At 39.4% G+C, this 16151-nt stretch overlaps 1 protein-coding gene across 9 annotated transcripts in view; it reads right to left on the bottom strand.

The window, feature by feature from the left end:
- The window catches only part of TRIM9 (tripartite motif containing 9), a 116479-nt gene that overhangs the window by 5774 nt on the left and 94554 nt on the right, over positions 1–16151 (bottom strand). For 2 of the 9 annotated variants that reach the window (XM_025295776.3, XM_025295775.3), the window contains exons 8-11: positions 6044–6232; positions 3514–3555; positions 3068–3091; positions 1958–2261 (exon numbers count right to left, since the gene is read on the bottom strand). In XM_025295776.3, coding sequence (XP_025151561.1) covers positions 1958–2261; positions 3068–3091; positions 3514–3555; positions 6044–6232 — 559 coding nt within the window. The remainder of the gene's footprint in view (positions 1–1957; positions 2262–3067; positions 3092–3513; positions 3556–6043; positions 6233–16151) is intronic. The other 7 variants (XM_044925125.2, XM_044925124.2, XM_006067089.4 and 4 more) reach the window with 5 other exon arrangements.

The raw sequence follows: 16151 nt of genomic DNA, 5'->3' as shown, positions 1-16151 counted from the left end.
GTGTCTTGGCAATTTCTCAGTTTCAGCAGTGACGGCCCTGGTGCCATGCAGTTTACATGCAAGGGGACGTGTTCTGCTTTAAGAAACTGTTTCTCTGTATAGTATGGCAGTTGCGTTATTACCCCTTCATTCCAAAATAAAGAAGTTGAAAGGGAAAGGTAAGTGGGGTACATGGGTGATGGCATCAGGGAGCTGGCGACAGAGGGTCCCTCAAATGTGAATCCCTGAAGGTAACAGCTTCTCTACACATAGTAGGATTCGAGACCAGGCTGGAATGGCATGTGTGTGTTGCAAGTGAAAAGGGAAAAAATGAGGAGTCTTTTTCTTTCCTGTTCCTGAGAAGCAGGAAGATAAAGAGAACAGTGAGCAGGCCTGAGCAGGCCTGAACAATCCTAGCTTTTTTTTCACTTTAACTGCTCCTAACTCTGTAACTAAGTTTGCTTCTTTTGCCCCCTAACTCTGCAGGAGCTACACTTCACACCTATTTTTCCTTTGACTGTATGCTAGATATATCCCCTATCTGGTGTTTACCCTTATAACACCCTTCCTGTTGTAGTTACACATCAGAAAGAAGGCCACAGAGCCATGGAACTGCCAGACTCAGGTACTGGGTAACTGACACCAGCCAGTATGACTGCCTTTGAAACAATGCAAGAGGAAGAAATCAAGATCCTAACACCTTTGTTCCCCATCTTATAGAAGCCCCTAGACTCCCCATGGTGGGGGAGGCATAAGCCTACTGTGTTCCCCTTTCCACTGGCTGAGAATTTGGACCCACCTTTCTATTTCTTCCAAACTCTGTCTCTGTATTTTTCATCTGGCTTTGGTGGGCAGAGAAGGCCATAATTTTGGCCAGCAACATGTGCTCACTTCAAGGGACAGTGAACGAAGCACGACTGAATGCAGATGTAGAGAAACTACCCAAGGAAAGAAGTGGAGGCCCTAGGAGACCTACTTGCTAGAAGAGAGGCAGTGATGAGCACACAGAAGAAGCCGAGACAGTGGAGCCCACTGCCTACCACTGCACGACTCACTTTCCTTCTGACTGAATATAGCTGTAGACCCCCACACCCCCATTCCAGACACCAATAAGAATGTAACTTGGGGATGTATTTGAGAATAAGGTGGACCAGGTTCCTAAAAGACACTTCTCTACCTAGGAAATTTGTGAAAAATACATTTGAGGAAGAAAACACAAACCAAATGAAAAAGGAAGTCTAGAGAAAATATTATAGGTATGAGTTAAATTATAATTGCCTAGATTTTGGTGGTAAAGGAAAACTGAAAACAATTCCTGTGTTCTTTTTCCCCAGCAAACTGGGTGCTCTGAATCCATATAATAATAAGAGGGTTCTTTAACTATAAAACTATCCAAACTGGCATCCATAAGATTTAAATATATCATAAATTTAAACAAACCCATAAGATTTAGTTTAAATTAAAGTGCTCAATACCACTTAACTGTGGCACTGATAATGATAAGAACAGTGGCTTCTATTTTCAGATGCCTCTGATGGGAGGCATTTTTGCATGTTTCATTTAATCATGGGAACATTTCTGCATGGAAAAATATGATTTTCCTAATTGGTGGATTTGGAAACTGATGTTCAGAAAAACTGAGTATCTTGTATACAAGTGCTTTTCTGGTAAGTTTTAAGACTGTGTTTTAGAATCCTGGAATGTTTTTCTGTAATGGATATTCATGAGGATTCTTAGTTTGCAGCCCTAAGTGGACTACAGCAATGAGGGGTCTAAGAAAGTGCTCATGTCCCTATCATTATGCAAAAAGCAAAACACCAGGATGGACTTGGCTAAGAGCAGTAGAAGGTCTACTTAATAAAGATGGCCTGCCCGACTTCCTTCATGTTGTCTATTTAACAGGTCTCTGAACTTGGACTATCGTTCTGGACCAGAAGCCAACATGAAGAAGGCTTGCTTGCAGGGGGCTGCAGGGTACCTGTTGGTGTGCGAGTTGTTGTGCATGAACCAGCTCCGGTTATTGTCCACATACATTGCCCAAGCTTTGTCGTCCTTTCCTAACATCACATCCTTCATCACGTCGATGCGAGCCACACCGAAGGCAGGGTCGGGGTGGTTGTCGTAGCGATCCACTGTCAGCTCCCAGTAGTGGACGCCCTTGGAGAAACCGGTCTTCCCCAGCACCACGCGGTCATCATAGCTACTGCAGGTCACAGTCAGGTTGTCATTGGAGAAGATGATGTCAGAGTGTGCCGAGCCAGGGTCGAAAGCAAACCAGGCCACTGGGGACAACAGAGGGGAGGGTGGTTGGTTACTAAGACGGACCCAACGAGTTCACACCGTAATTTACTCCTGGGCAGGAGAGGAGTGTTTTGTCCCATTTTCATGCTTCCATGCGGGAAGGAAGTGTCCAGAGCCAGAAGGGGCCATGAGTGAGCAGACAGGGGGCACGTCCTGGGACCTGGGGCTCTCTGCACCCAGAAACAGATGGATGACACACGACCGATTCAGCAGGGGTTACCTGGCTCAGACTGCACTCCCAACCAGGTGATCCGGGAGTGAAGTGGCATCAAGTCCCTTCACCCAGTGACTGGCAGAACAGTACACCAGAGACATAAGGGAAGAGGGATGCACTAAGAAGCCTGTGTAACCCTGAGACGGGAAGGCTAGTAACTAGAGTCCTAGATGGAGGAGGGATAAAACACACTCAGTGAAATACGGAAATACTTCCACAGAAGTGCTCAATTTAGTTGTTTTGAAAATTTCCTCAGTGTTAGTGAAAACTCAGAAGCTTTGGAGCTATTAGCAACAGAAACTAATTCTCACGAGTGATTGAGACTTGGATGTAAGACTGGTTGCTTCCTTCATCACAGATACAGTGTGAGTGTTATTCTTAAAACGTAAAAACTATTGGCGATTAGGTGCAGATGGAATGATGTCTTTATATACAGTGCTGTGCCCAGGTTCTAAATGCCACCTACCAAGAACCTCCTCCAGACAGACGGAATTGCTGATTTATCAAACCTGTGAACCACCTCACATGCATTTTGGTCTTTGCTATTGGTAACAGAGTAAGGTTATTCCATACCTGCCAACAGCTTTTTAATGTCAACTGTTGTCATTCCAAGTGAAAAGCATGGGAGAGAGAAATAGGAGGCAAAATTGACACTGATAAGAATACATGTCTCTTTTGATAGACTAACACCAAAAAAGGGCTAAGTTTAAAACTGCATACACTACAGCCATTGGTCTGATTAGTACCTTTTGCCCACAAGTTTTCTGCTTATAATGAGTGCTTGCATTGTTGTACAAGAAATCTGGGGGAAAAGTAATCTTCTTTGAGGTACAAAATTTAAAAATACAGGCATCTTTTTTCATTTTTTCTAAGTATGAGAGAAATTGCTATAATGGGATTTGAATGACAATTCAACAATTTTATTGACATAGAATAAGCTGCTACCATTTATTTTGTGAAGGGAATGGAGCATACTAAGCACATAAGTAAAAGATAACAATTACAATAGGTATACTTGCCTAATTGAGAGTAAGATGCAGATTGTGTCTCAAAATTGCATCCTATAAAGAAATACTACACATCAAAGCTATGAAACAACAGCCAATTCAATAAAGATTATTTGTATACACGTAAAAAGCACCAGCTGAGTAGTTACCAGAGACCTGATTCATGAAAAACCAAAGCCCTTTTTATGTTAGTTTACTTGCTGGAGTAAAAACTGCTTCTCTGCTCTTTCAAAATGAATAGTAGATTTTTTTTTAATTTAATAAAGTCTCCAATTGTTTCTAAACTGCAGAGCTTAAATTTTTTATCATCTTCTAAGTCTAACCTTTTCCATTAAAGTTTTCATATTCAGAAGAAAACGAGAAAAATTCATCCAGTTGAAGTGGAGAAACCACTGGATCTTGATAAAGCTCCATTCTACATCACTATTTCATGTTCTTCTAACTCTGGTTGTGCCAAAAGGCCTTTACTGTGACTTGGGCCCGAGTCAAATGATAATTATAGAATTAAATATGTGATGTAATCCATATGTTATTAAAGACATCTGGTAATTATTAATAACGACATGAAATAAATGTAGTAAAAACAAAAATGACCTCCTCTCTTTTGTAGATTGTTTTACTACATCATCCTTTTCACCTAAGGGAGGGGAGCCAGCATGATGGCTGATGGGGGTGGAGTGACCTCAGAGATACATTAGAATCACCTGTGCAACTCTTGCACCCACCTTCCCCTTCCTTAATATTTGGATACTCTTACCTCTTCCATGAGAGGCTTCATCAGGGTGGATGAAGCATTCTAGTCTTAAAATGTTCAAAGGCGTGTGAGCTACAATTTAAAGTGGTGTCAGTGACTGAAATGTGTTTTTGATGAGCACTAGGATATCTCCTAGAAAGGATCATTTAATTTTTTTTTCCACTCAGGCCTTTATGTGCTAAATGAAGGATAATACACTGAATGAAAAGAATTTTAAAAGAATTAAGAAAGCACCTTAGAAGGGACTAATGATTGAATTAAAAGCAAAATGTAAAGATTATGACCTTACTTTTGGTTACTTTATTTTTCTCTGAAATGGATTCATTTGCAAAAATGGTGGACAACTTGTTTAGTTTCTATCAATTATCATCTCAGTTCCTATTCACAGGTGAGAACTTAGTGAATATGGAACACATGGAGTTTTAAAACTGTAGCTCATCCAGCTTTGGAAATAAATCTGCAGAATGTGAATAGGGCTTTTAAATTTTTTAAATGAATCATGCCTTGTGCAAATCTTTGTCAAAACAAGCTTTCTGAAATCTTTTTACACGACTTTAAATACACCATCGTACATTTAAGGTTCAACGATACAACAATGGTGTCAAATACAGCCATCAAATATCCCCAAACCCACATTTCATTTTATTCTTGAGACAATATACATTACAAAGACTATAACAATATTTCAGTACATTAGACACAAGTGGAGAGAGTTCCATAACAAAGCATGTTTAAAAGCCAATAGTGCACAGAGAAACAAGAAGAAACATAAAAGCACAAAGAAAAACAGTCATTTTAAAGAGAGCTTGAAGTCCCTGCATCCTTTTTGCACTGTCATGCTGTGGCCTTCTTCATTCCAGGATGTGGGATGAGCAAACAGAATAAAATAACAAACAAAAGAAGCCTCTGGAAATGTAAAATGTGCATCATGTGTAGCCCTGATTACAATATAGTCCTGAAGAGATCAAATAGGTCTGCGTCTTAGATATTTTAAGATTCTATTTTCTACACAGAGTTCACGGAATAGTATCACCAGTGCAACTTGAAAACTGAAACCCTGTCACAACCCTCTCAGCTGTGGGAAACTTCCGGAGGCCTAACTTCTCAGTAACTCCCATCTTTGGGCCTTAGGCTAGTTAAGGCTTTCTGATTTAGCTGGTGATTGTCCCTTCCCTTTGTTTAGAAAAAAAATCAGCCTTGAGTACACTGTCTGACCAGTGAGCAAGGCTTTTGCAGAAAATACTTTCACTTTCTGCTCTCTGGTTTGCCTGCTTTGCATGATGCATTCTGCTGTTGGCAAGTTTTTTACTTTTTTCAGTAAAGATCTCTTGAGTCTATGTTTAATCAGACCACTCCAGGCTGGATGCACTGATCCAGTCTCCCAGACATAGCTGGTTTCCTGGATACAGCAGGGTTGCAAACCTCCAAACTAAGGCCACAGCCTCCCCTCAGCCAGCACCTGTGCGTGCTACGCCATGGCATGTGATGACAGAGCAGGGTTCCCACGGTGGTGGTGCCAGCTTGTGCAAGAAGAACCACTTCACTCATCGCTTTTCAATGCCATTATATACACTGACCACAGCTCGATGTTAATCCTCACAGCACACAAACATGAATGCCACAAATCTCCCATCATCCAAATGCTACTCATACCGGAAGCAGGCCACAGACATAGAGATTAGCTCACTGCCCTCCGCACGCACATGAACAGCAAGAACAAAACAGGTATTTCCGAGATGCCTTCAAGGCACAGAGATCAAGAGGAAAGGTCAGACGAGCTCGGCTCACCCGGTGCATTGAGAGACTGTAAAGAGGAATGCAAGCTCAGCTGGTGGGGTGAGGATCGGAAATCAAAGTAGGCTCTCCCGGGGAAGCTGGGTTGTAGATTAAGGGTGGAGGAGAAAGGACTCATTCTACGGAGCGGCAATCTTTCCGAAGGCACTGGAAAAGGGACTGTCTGTTCTTCTGAGTCTGTGTCTAAACGTAAGATCAATGCAAACTAGAGATCAGAAATCTGCCTCCTGCCGTGCACGCTTCCCCAAGACCTGCCTCACGAATGCATTTTCACAAAGCCTCATCCACCCCATCGAGGCCAATGTGGTTTAGGGAATTCTCGGCAGGACAGAACTCAAACCAGAGGATACTTCAAACATCACAAACGATTGTCTTCATTTTCCCTTGATTTTTACGGATACAGAAAGTATTGGAAGTTTCCTTTTAATTAAATATCTTTAGAGCTGAACTTAGAAACTTTAAATTAACCCATTAAAAAAAATAAATTAACCCATTGATGACCAAGAGATCCATACTTTACCCTCTTCACATTTGCTGGGTATTACTATTTGTACAACAATAGTCTCTGAAAAGGTTTCTATTTAGGAGGTGATGGTTTTTACTAACTCTGTGCTGTTCCATATGTTCCCTTTTCTCTCTTAATATATATATTTCTGTTTCTAAATGGACAAAATGGTTTTTCTACACCAGCATACTCAAGACTTGCTCTTTAAATCAGAGAAGGACAGTGGGCTGAACAAGTAACCAGGGAAGGAGCCTTACCTTTGTTTCTGAATTAAGATCAGCCCTTAGGGGTGCCCTTGAATATCTCTGGTTCTCTAAGAATAAACGACCACGGGCAGTGGTGAGGTACATTGGTCTTTATTGGCAAAAATGTCTCTATTTTCAGATAGTCAGGTCTGGAATGAAGATGGCTATTATACCATAGTAAGGACATATCAATTGCTTCATCTAGTTTTAGAATTTAAAGTAATTTAGAGGTAGTTTCTCACCTCTAAATTACTGAAATCATTCCTTTCTCGTTTGTTAATAGGTGGTTGTAGGCTGTAGAGTGATCTAGTCAGAGACACGTTTTACCAACTGGGGACATCTTAGAACTCAATTTGATAGTAACAATTCAGGAAATACAGATAGCATGATGGTAGTATTCTAGTTCCAAAACCACAAAGGAAATTTCTTCTCATTGAAACAATAATTTTGTTTTGGTGGCTAAAGTGTTCCTGGGAATATTTTTCTGGTTTGAGTCTATTAGCATGTTCCTCTGTACCAAACATATCCTTATTCTATCAAAATTCTATTCCATGCATGCTCAATGTAGCATATGTGTGCAGAATGGGATCCTATTTGAGAAGCTCAGAGCAGGGCATTGGCAGGTTTCAGTTCAATACTGCCAACCCAGCCTCATTTTCATTTTTGAACTTATAACATTAAAATTAGCTTTTCAGGCTACATTTTTTTAGTTTGGGGGAAATTTTTTTTCTTTTCTTTAATAAGAAAAGTACAAACAAGGTTTTCAGGGAAAAGGAACTGCCATTTATGGAGCTGAGGCATTGTGTTCCCAATAATACATTCCAATTTTCTTCTACCTAAACTTCACATGGATGGAGTAAATTGGCATGTGTGACTATTTCTTGTTAAGAAATGATTTATGATATAATTATCTCAAAGGAGAATTAGTCTTTTAGTTTAATAGAAAAAGTTGAAAGACAATTGCACAACACCACAAACTAATATGGGCATCTTTTAGGGGGAGAATTTACAACTGTATTTATCACAGTAAAATACTTTTAACAAGAATTTTCTTAGAAATGTATCTTTCACCAGGTGATAACAATTAATTCATTATATTTAAAATACTTGTTGCTCCAATAATTAAGGAAAAGGACATATATAATAAAATGAATTCTGGAGTATACTGAACCCCCGAGTAATCATCTGAAAACCAGTGAAGAAACGTGTACTATATCCAGACTCAGGAAGCAAATCCAACCCCATCATACTCACCTCTTCTATTCTCAGCACCAGGAAGAAGCACCTAGAGTTGGTGATGGGACCACTCTGCAGGATGGGGGCTGAGGGCAGCTATGGTTATTCATGGGGTTAGTAACTGAACACTAGAATGGTTAGTTTTTCTATCCTTTTATGTGAACCATTATTGATGACCCAATTTTCCTTGAGTCCTCTTAGTCTTGAGCCATGTTCTCTATTCAGGCAAGCTTACTTAATATCCATGTTACCCAATCACTCCATCTCTGCTCTGAGTTTTTCTTACCTGTGGTCTCCCATACCCTACCAGCTGGGCTCTTACCTTGTACTCCTACCCCATTTTCTCTAAGAAGTTTAAAAAAAAAAATGTCCTACTGCTTCATGAAAACTGTCCAAATGAAGCATGAGAGAGAGAAAGAGAGAGAGAGAGAGCACTTGATCCCAGCAAGATGCTTTGTGCCTTTCTCCCTCGGCATAGGGTGCAAATGTCAGGTCAGTTGCCTATAGGTCATCTAAACCACTTGATAATACCTTAGGTTGCAGGAGTCTTAGAGGGAAGACACTTATCTTGATATCATCTGAGCAGCAATAATAAGCTTCCCCTTGAAATCCTCTAGGTTAGGGATCTCATGGCCTCTGGGCAGCCCCCTCCTGTTGTAGTTACTGCTTACATTGTTCTGGATATACCACTTTGGGAGCCCTACTTCTCAAGTGTAGCATTACTGAGGCCATATTCAAGAGCAGTCACGGTTCCCTTTAAAAAGAATCACTTTTCTGGGATAAACAGAGTTGATTTCCAATCTTTCTTCTAAGGTATGGATCTCAAATCTTTACTCTCCTCATCACGCCCCTCTGGACATGTTTAAAGACATGAACCAAAGACAATAAGACAATATTGAGAACAGTAATGCTACACCCATGTTTAGCCAAATCACACAACTCACACTGAGCATACACACAGCTATGGTGTGTATTCTGTTTTATACCCTGGGATGCAGAAAGGATGTAAACCGACTTCCTTACCTTCCCTCAAAGCACAACTACTGAGATCTGGAGAAGGCTTTTCAGCTATTAATATTCTATTAGTCATGACAAAGAGGAATTGGGTTAGTTTTTTTTTTTTTTTTTTCAGAATACATGATATGAGGCTATGTTTTAGGTCATAGCTAATATTCAGGATAATTATTATTAATTTTTAATACATTGGTCACTAGAGAAAGACAAATAGCTCCTTAAGTATTTTAAATTTCTTATGTTTCATCACATGTAGTGATCCTGTCTGCTGAAGAGCTTTGGTAAGCAAAAGCAATTTAGCCAAAAGAGCAAGGGAAAACAGAATGCCAGCTGAATACTGGTGTAGCAATTTTGAGCATATCAGTAACTCTGGGAGAGGGACTGTGTTTATAATGGGAATGTGTCAGGACACACTTTCCCTCAACTTGGTCAATGAGCATCATTCTCCTCTGGTCTTTGCCTGGACTGTTTTCTCTTTCCATCTGGAACTGGCTGATTCTGGAGTTGGGGCCTCTGCTTGAAAGAAACAATCAAGAATTATCAAAGCAAAGATTGGGGATCAAACTTATTATTTACTGAGTTTTGGGTTTGAGGCAAAAAAAGGATATTTAAGTGGTGTATCTCTTTTTGACTTACTGAATATTTATTTTATTTTTTTATTAGCAGACACTGTATTAGAACTGAGTAACTAAATGGGAAACATTTAGAGAAAATCTCTTATACTATTGATTTTTACACTTTTGAAGACAGAATTTCTTGACTGATTTCAACATATACAGTGCACTAGAGATTTCTATGGATGTTGCAGACTCTTTGGAAATGTGTAGTCTTTGAGGTGTTAATTTTGGAATTCAAAGAGGAAAAGCAAATTGACAGGGGTTCCTTATGACAATGTACATTAACCCAGCTTCCTTCATGCTCTTGTAGAATTCTTGGTTATCGTCCTGTCTGGTATGAAAAGCTTCATAACTTAAGCAGCCTTTGGATACTAGTTCAACAAAATGGTGGTATTTCAGAGCTAAATAAGGCAAAATATGTCACTACGAGTTGCACAAGCGGCATTCAAGATGAGTTCCAGTTCAATTATAAACAAGCTGTAAAATAATTTGTTTTTTTTGGGAGGAATTTAAAGAGACCAAGAAATGAATGAAGAAGGCAAAGTTTCCTTAAATGATCTAATAAGCACCCCAAGTCACAGTTATGTCCCACTGGTACATAATTTACAATGAAAGGTGGTATTTTAATCTTAAGTGTGGCATTAATTGCAGTTGAGAAGTGAGAAACAAATCTGTTTAGAAAAGCTCCTTTTAAAAGAAGAAATGAAACACCCTCTTTCCACCCTGGGACAGTTGCACACTCTGTCACCAAGTCCTCCATTCCAATTTAGAACATCAGGTCATTATTTATAAGGAAACTATTAATACAAAAGAGTGGATGCAGAAGATTCCAAAGGACTAAACTGCTCCCCAGATGGTCAGATACAAAGTGCATTCCCCAGAAGCAAAAATAGGGTTTGGATCCAATTCAGTTCTATGAAAAATCAGGAAATTCCCTGGATGTCATACATGTTGTCAAAATTAAAAGGAACAAAATCTCTTTTTTCTCCGGGCTTTGAAAGCTATCATTATGCCTCTCACTTTGGATTTTGTAAAATCTACCCAAATTTGTTCAGGTATGATTTACCTACCTTGAAGAATTTGTCCTGGAAATGCATATTCTTCTAAGTAAACACAATTTTGGGGGGAGGTGGTGGGCTGATGCTCAGAGTCAGAAAGAGCAAAGCACAGGCAGACAGGAAATATCTCCAGTGGACCATATACCGTTCTTTATTTGATCCTTTATTAACTATTCCTATTAGTGTTGAATTTTCAGTATCACAGGCAGCCTCTAAGAACCATTATACCCCCTGGAGGATACAGGAGGTGGCTACACTTGTTCATAGCATTTGCTGAAATAATTAACAGCTTTCAGCAGTAATTTTGAAGAAAACCAGGGTGTATTAATTGTAAAGAATTTAGAGATCATCTGTTCTAAGTTTAAAGTGTTAGAGACAAACAACCCCCTGCCCCCCAAACAAAAACAAAACCCTGAAGTCCAGAAAGATTAAGGAACTCATTTAAGTCACACTACCAGCTGTGATGTGATTGGATAAGGACACAGGCAGATCAATTCCTGGTGGATACAATTTTGGGGGTGGTAAAGTCATTGGTCTCTTTTGTGCCTTGGAAATGTATAAAATGTAAGGTTGATGCTATAGGCCATGGGGCATGTGTTGGTGGTCTCAGGGGTGACCCAGCTTTGTGTAGATGATCTAATTATCATTCTCCAAACCCTGCATTATACTGAGGATGAATCTTTCTTATCTATATATAGAGTAGTTCTTGGGACTGTGGTGGATACAGATTGAAAGGCAAACACATTACCCTACCATTTGGGATTCTGGCCACATGGGATGGGTGGGCTGAGAGTAGGTGAGGTTCTTTTTCTCCCACAAGGTTACATTTTCTCTTGTGGGATGGGGGATGTCTTAGTGCAGCAAGGTTTAAGAGTACAGTAGCTACCCCAGCCCCCAATTACTATAAAGTATCTGCAAAGAGGTTGTGAACAAAGGCATCTGGGGTCATGCTGGGCCTACATTCTGCCTACATTCTGCCTGCATCACTGACTATTCTCTGGGTTATTTCCTATGATGTGTGGGAGAAGGTGCTATCACACTTGAAAGGGAACTGTGATGCTGAGAATCTAACGGGGGAGAAAAGGGCATTTTAATCTTTATGAATAACCTCTTCTATGTCCCCTTTTTAGAAAGCAATTTCTAAGATATCATTTCAAGAATCCCAACCCTTTAGTTGTCATTAGATAAAACAATCCTGGAAAGTGTTGGGCAGGTGACTCCTGTGGATGTTCAAGAAAGAGGATGCTTGAGAGCACATTTTCTCTGTGCTCTGAGCTCCTGTATGTGGGCAGCGCTGGAATTTACAGCCTTATCTACAGCCTGATTCTCTCACGATCACTGATTATCCTTCCCACTTGGCCTCACAGTCGAGATCTGGAGGGCTGAGAGCTTCTGTGAATAAGTAGCTCTTTGGTTTCAACCTGAGCAGGGCTCCCAGTTCCAGATCTCACTTGGTGGGGTCCTTCCAGGACCTCAGAGATGCAGCTCTGACATCCTTTTCCTTCCCAGGCAGCAACTGGTCACTGCTAGCTGAAAAACGTCCACAATGGGGAGAATCTCAGCCTGGGCAGGTATGTGTGTGTATGTGTGTGTGTGTGTGTGTGTGTCTGTGTGTGTGCGTGTGTTAAGGAATGACAGCCATTCCCACATCTCTTTCTTAAAGCAGGAATATTATTCTTTAGAACAAAACTCTAATGTGACTCTTTGAAAGTGTTAGAAGTCCTATTTCTGCCTGGGGTTTCTGGATGAATACGTGAAGCAGCTACACAGTACTGCTTCCACAAGCTGTTTTCAGATGTTTAGCAAATAGACTTAGGATAGTTTTCTCTCTTTCCCTCCTATTGGTTGAGTGCAAATAGCACTGTTTTAATGTCAGCATCAAAATGTACTGTGCTGGGCATTGGAGCTGAAAGGCTCAGGCCTGACACATCATTTATCCTCTCCTGGGCTCCATTTTGCCATATGTAGAGTGGGAATAACAAGAATAATATTTTTCTCCCAGTGTGTGGTAGGCAGAATAATGACCTGCCAAAAAAATGTCCATGTCATAATCCCCAGAATCTGTGACTATGTCACCTGATATGGCACAGGGAACTTTACAGATGTGAATAAATTAAGGATCTTGAGATGGGACATTATCCTGGACTACCAAGGTGGGCCCAAGGGATTTAATCACAAGGATCCCTTATAAGAGGAAAACAGGAGGATCAGAGTCAGAAAGAGATTGGAAGATGCTATGCTGCTGGCTTTGAAGATGGAGGAAGGGGGCATGAGTCAAGGAATATAGGTGGTTTCTAGGAGCTGGAAAAAGAAACAGAACAGATTCTTCCCTAGAACCACTTCCAAGGAATGCAGTCCTGCTGATGCTTCACTTCTAGCCCAGTGAAACCCATGTAAGATTCTGACCTCTAGAATTGTAAGGTGAAAAATTTGTGTTGTTTTAAGCTACTAACCTTGTTGTAATCTGTTAAATCAGCAATGAGAAACTAAAACACAGGGTAAATCTGGAATGCTACAGCAAGAGGACAGAAGAGAGGTTTAGACACTAGTGATGGGTACAGAGGTACAAAGTCTATACAGTGGTCTTAGAATAAACAGAAAAGAATCCTTATGTTTTCCTTAGGCCCTTACAGAAAATGGATAGCTTTTATACAATTCCTCTACTGAATTTCAGTATCCTAAAAATATTTGCAGACTTTCATGTTGCTGTCATTTTTACAGAATCTTTTAAAGGATAATGAAGAAAGTTCTTAGAAGCTCTACACAAAATGAAATAGGGCTTATTATCATAGTATTTGGTGAGGGGAGGGGGAAGTACTTATATTCCATAAAGCCTTCTGAGATATACTTGAATACCCTGTTACCAAGAGTTCCAGAATACATACTGACTTTTAAATGTACAATGTGGAAATCATTCTAAAGTACATTACATACTTTCTGGCTTTCTTAATCTGAGCATATGCCCCAAGAACATTCGCTTTTGATTTTTTGGATTTTTCAGTTTTTCCAGTTACTTTCTTTGGTCAAGGCTGCCAATAGCTTCAATTCACTTTTATACCAAATTCTTCTCTCTGCTAATGTGATGCCTCCAATCTGTTGCACTCTTTGCAAATGAGTCAATGAACTCAATGGAATTGTGGGTAAACTAAGAGTAAGTGAGAGCCAAGTGACGCCAAGGGCTCTGCTGTGAGAACATCACAAAAGCTTCTGTATCTTTTCTTTTTTTTTTTGCCAATCATAGGTCATTGTTGCTTATATCTTGATTCTAAGATGACTACCCACGTTGTAGGGTGGATATCTTAGTTCTGGAGAGACGAGGGGGTACCGTAGTTTTTTGCCACTCTGAGCCAGGTGCCATGAGATTCAGGAAGGAGGAAGAATAAAGCCCATAAGCTCTAGGGCAGGGCCATGCTATGTGCATCTCTGTGATCATGAAATCGACATGCTCAGTTAATGTTTTTGAGTGAATGAGGATTCCTTTGCAAAGTCAGCTCAAGGCATATTTTGAAGTCTTTGCCTTGCGTACAGTTATTCCTTCTGTTTAGATTTCACTCTCTCTCTCTCTGAGAAGTCTTTCCTTCCCTTTATATCATATTCATTTTCCCTTCAGTATGTTGTATTTCATGTCACTATTAGATGCAAGACAATCATATTTTCTATGAAAATATGAATTAAAAACCTTCTCTTAGAAACGTTTTTACTTTTAGAAGCTGCTTGTTAGTTGAAATTAAACTCTAAATACTAGAATTAAGGTGATATTAAAAATGGAATAGCTCATACATTTCTTGTGTAAAATCTGGAAGCAATTTGCAAACAGATCAAGAGTCTTTAAAATGTTCATATTCTTTAGTAATTCTTAGAATGTGTCCAAGGAAAATGATCTTTTTATGCAAAGGGTTGTATTTTTTGCACAGAAGGTGCAACTCTCTGTGCTTTAATTTCTTGAAGGATTGGTGAGCTGCAGCTTCTTTTCTGCTGAGAAGGCTGCATGAAGTGGCCCCCTGGCTCTGAGAGCTGAGGAGAGTCAGGGAAAGATCTTTTACCAGCCAGATAATAGTATTAGTGAACTACTTGAGTGCTAGGAATATTATCTTTGGTCTATCTTATTTTTTTCTCCAGATTTTAAACAAAGGGGAAAAAAGTACAGTCTGTTTAGATAGGTAGGAGAAAAGTAGGGGGAAATAAACAAAAATTTTCTGTCCTATTCTCACCCACGTCTAAATTCTTTTTGGCAGGAGAATAGACTTCAAGACACAGAATAAGCCTGAGGACTTTATTAACGGAGCCTTGTTATATAATATTTTAAACAAATACTCTTTGCAGATGGTTTCAGAGACTGTGACATAGCCATCATGGATATTAAATGAATCATTTAGAAATACATATATAACCAGGCTATGGGCCTTATTTTAAAATTTCATTAAAATTCTTAACTGCCTACAGTTAAGCTTATTCTTCAGTCAGGGTACTTTGGTTTGGATCTGCAGCTGGCCTTATTCTCATGGCAGTTTTAAGTCCATTCCCAAGAGCTTTGCTTTCAGGGAACTAACTAAGCTTGAATTCATGTAATAATGTGTTTTCCTTTCCTTGTCTCTTTTGATTACACATTCTTTATAATTTCCATTGCATTAAATTATTTTTCATTGTTTTCCTGATTCCCTTACACAAATCATGTCCTCCTTATGGTCCCTTTTCCTTTTCTCACAGTGTTTATCGTAATTTGTAAATATGCAATATTTGTGTGTCTATTTCTTTAAGGCCTGTCTCTCTTCCTAGACTGTGAACTCCGTGACATCTGGGTGACCTCTCATTGTATACCCATATCATAGCATACAGCAGACTCTTATCAAATAATGCCCAACAAATAGACAAATATATTTGCTTTGAAAAAAAAAAAGGTCAGAATTCACAACAAACAATGTGGACATTTACTCTCCCCCACATAATATTTTACCTTTAGGTCAGCAGAAGGTTTTGTGATAGTTCAAAGGGTTAAGTGACAAGTGATTTCAACCTTGGACTAAATGCATGAAAATACAAGTTAGACTTGCTATCACATATGAAATTGTACCCTTCTGTGATACAGACTTTTTATTTTGAACCTTGGAAAGGGGTTAACTCTTGCTAAAAAGAACATAAAAGATTTTGTTAAAGTAGAGAGCAAACCAACCATCGCATCACCCACAATAGCAGCAAAGAAAAAAACCTCCAAAGTGAACCTTTTCAGGAATGGTAGGAAATGAGATTAATAAAGTATAAATTCAGTTAATGTATCGAAACTCTGTTAACAGCATTTTCTCATTGATTTCTAAAAAACAAAAATGAGGTATAATTCTTTAGGTCTATATTTTTCTCAATGGTTACAGACTGATCAAATCTCTCTTTTTTTAACAAGCTATTTGTTTTTTTCTTGCTTCTAAATCTTGT

The sequence above is a fragment of the Bubalus bubalis genome, chromosome 11 (assembly GCF_019923935.1).
Source record: "Bubalus bubalis isolate 160015118507 breed Murrah chromosome 11, NDDB_SH_1, whole genome shotgun sequence".
NCBI classification, from domain to species: domain Eukaryota; kingdom Metazoa; phylum Chordata; class Mammalia; order Artiodactyla; family Bovidae; genus Bubalus; species Bubalus bubalis.
Note: the sequence above shows the minus strand (reverse complement) of the source record. Positions and strands in the feature narration are given on the sequence as shown.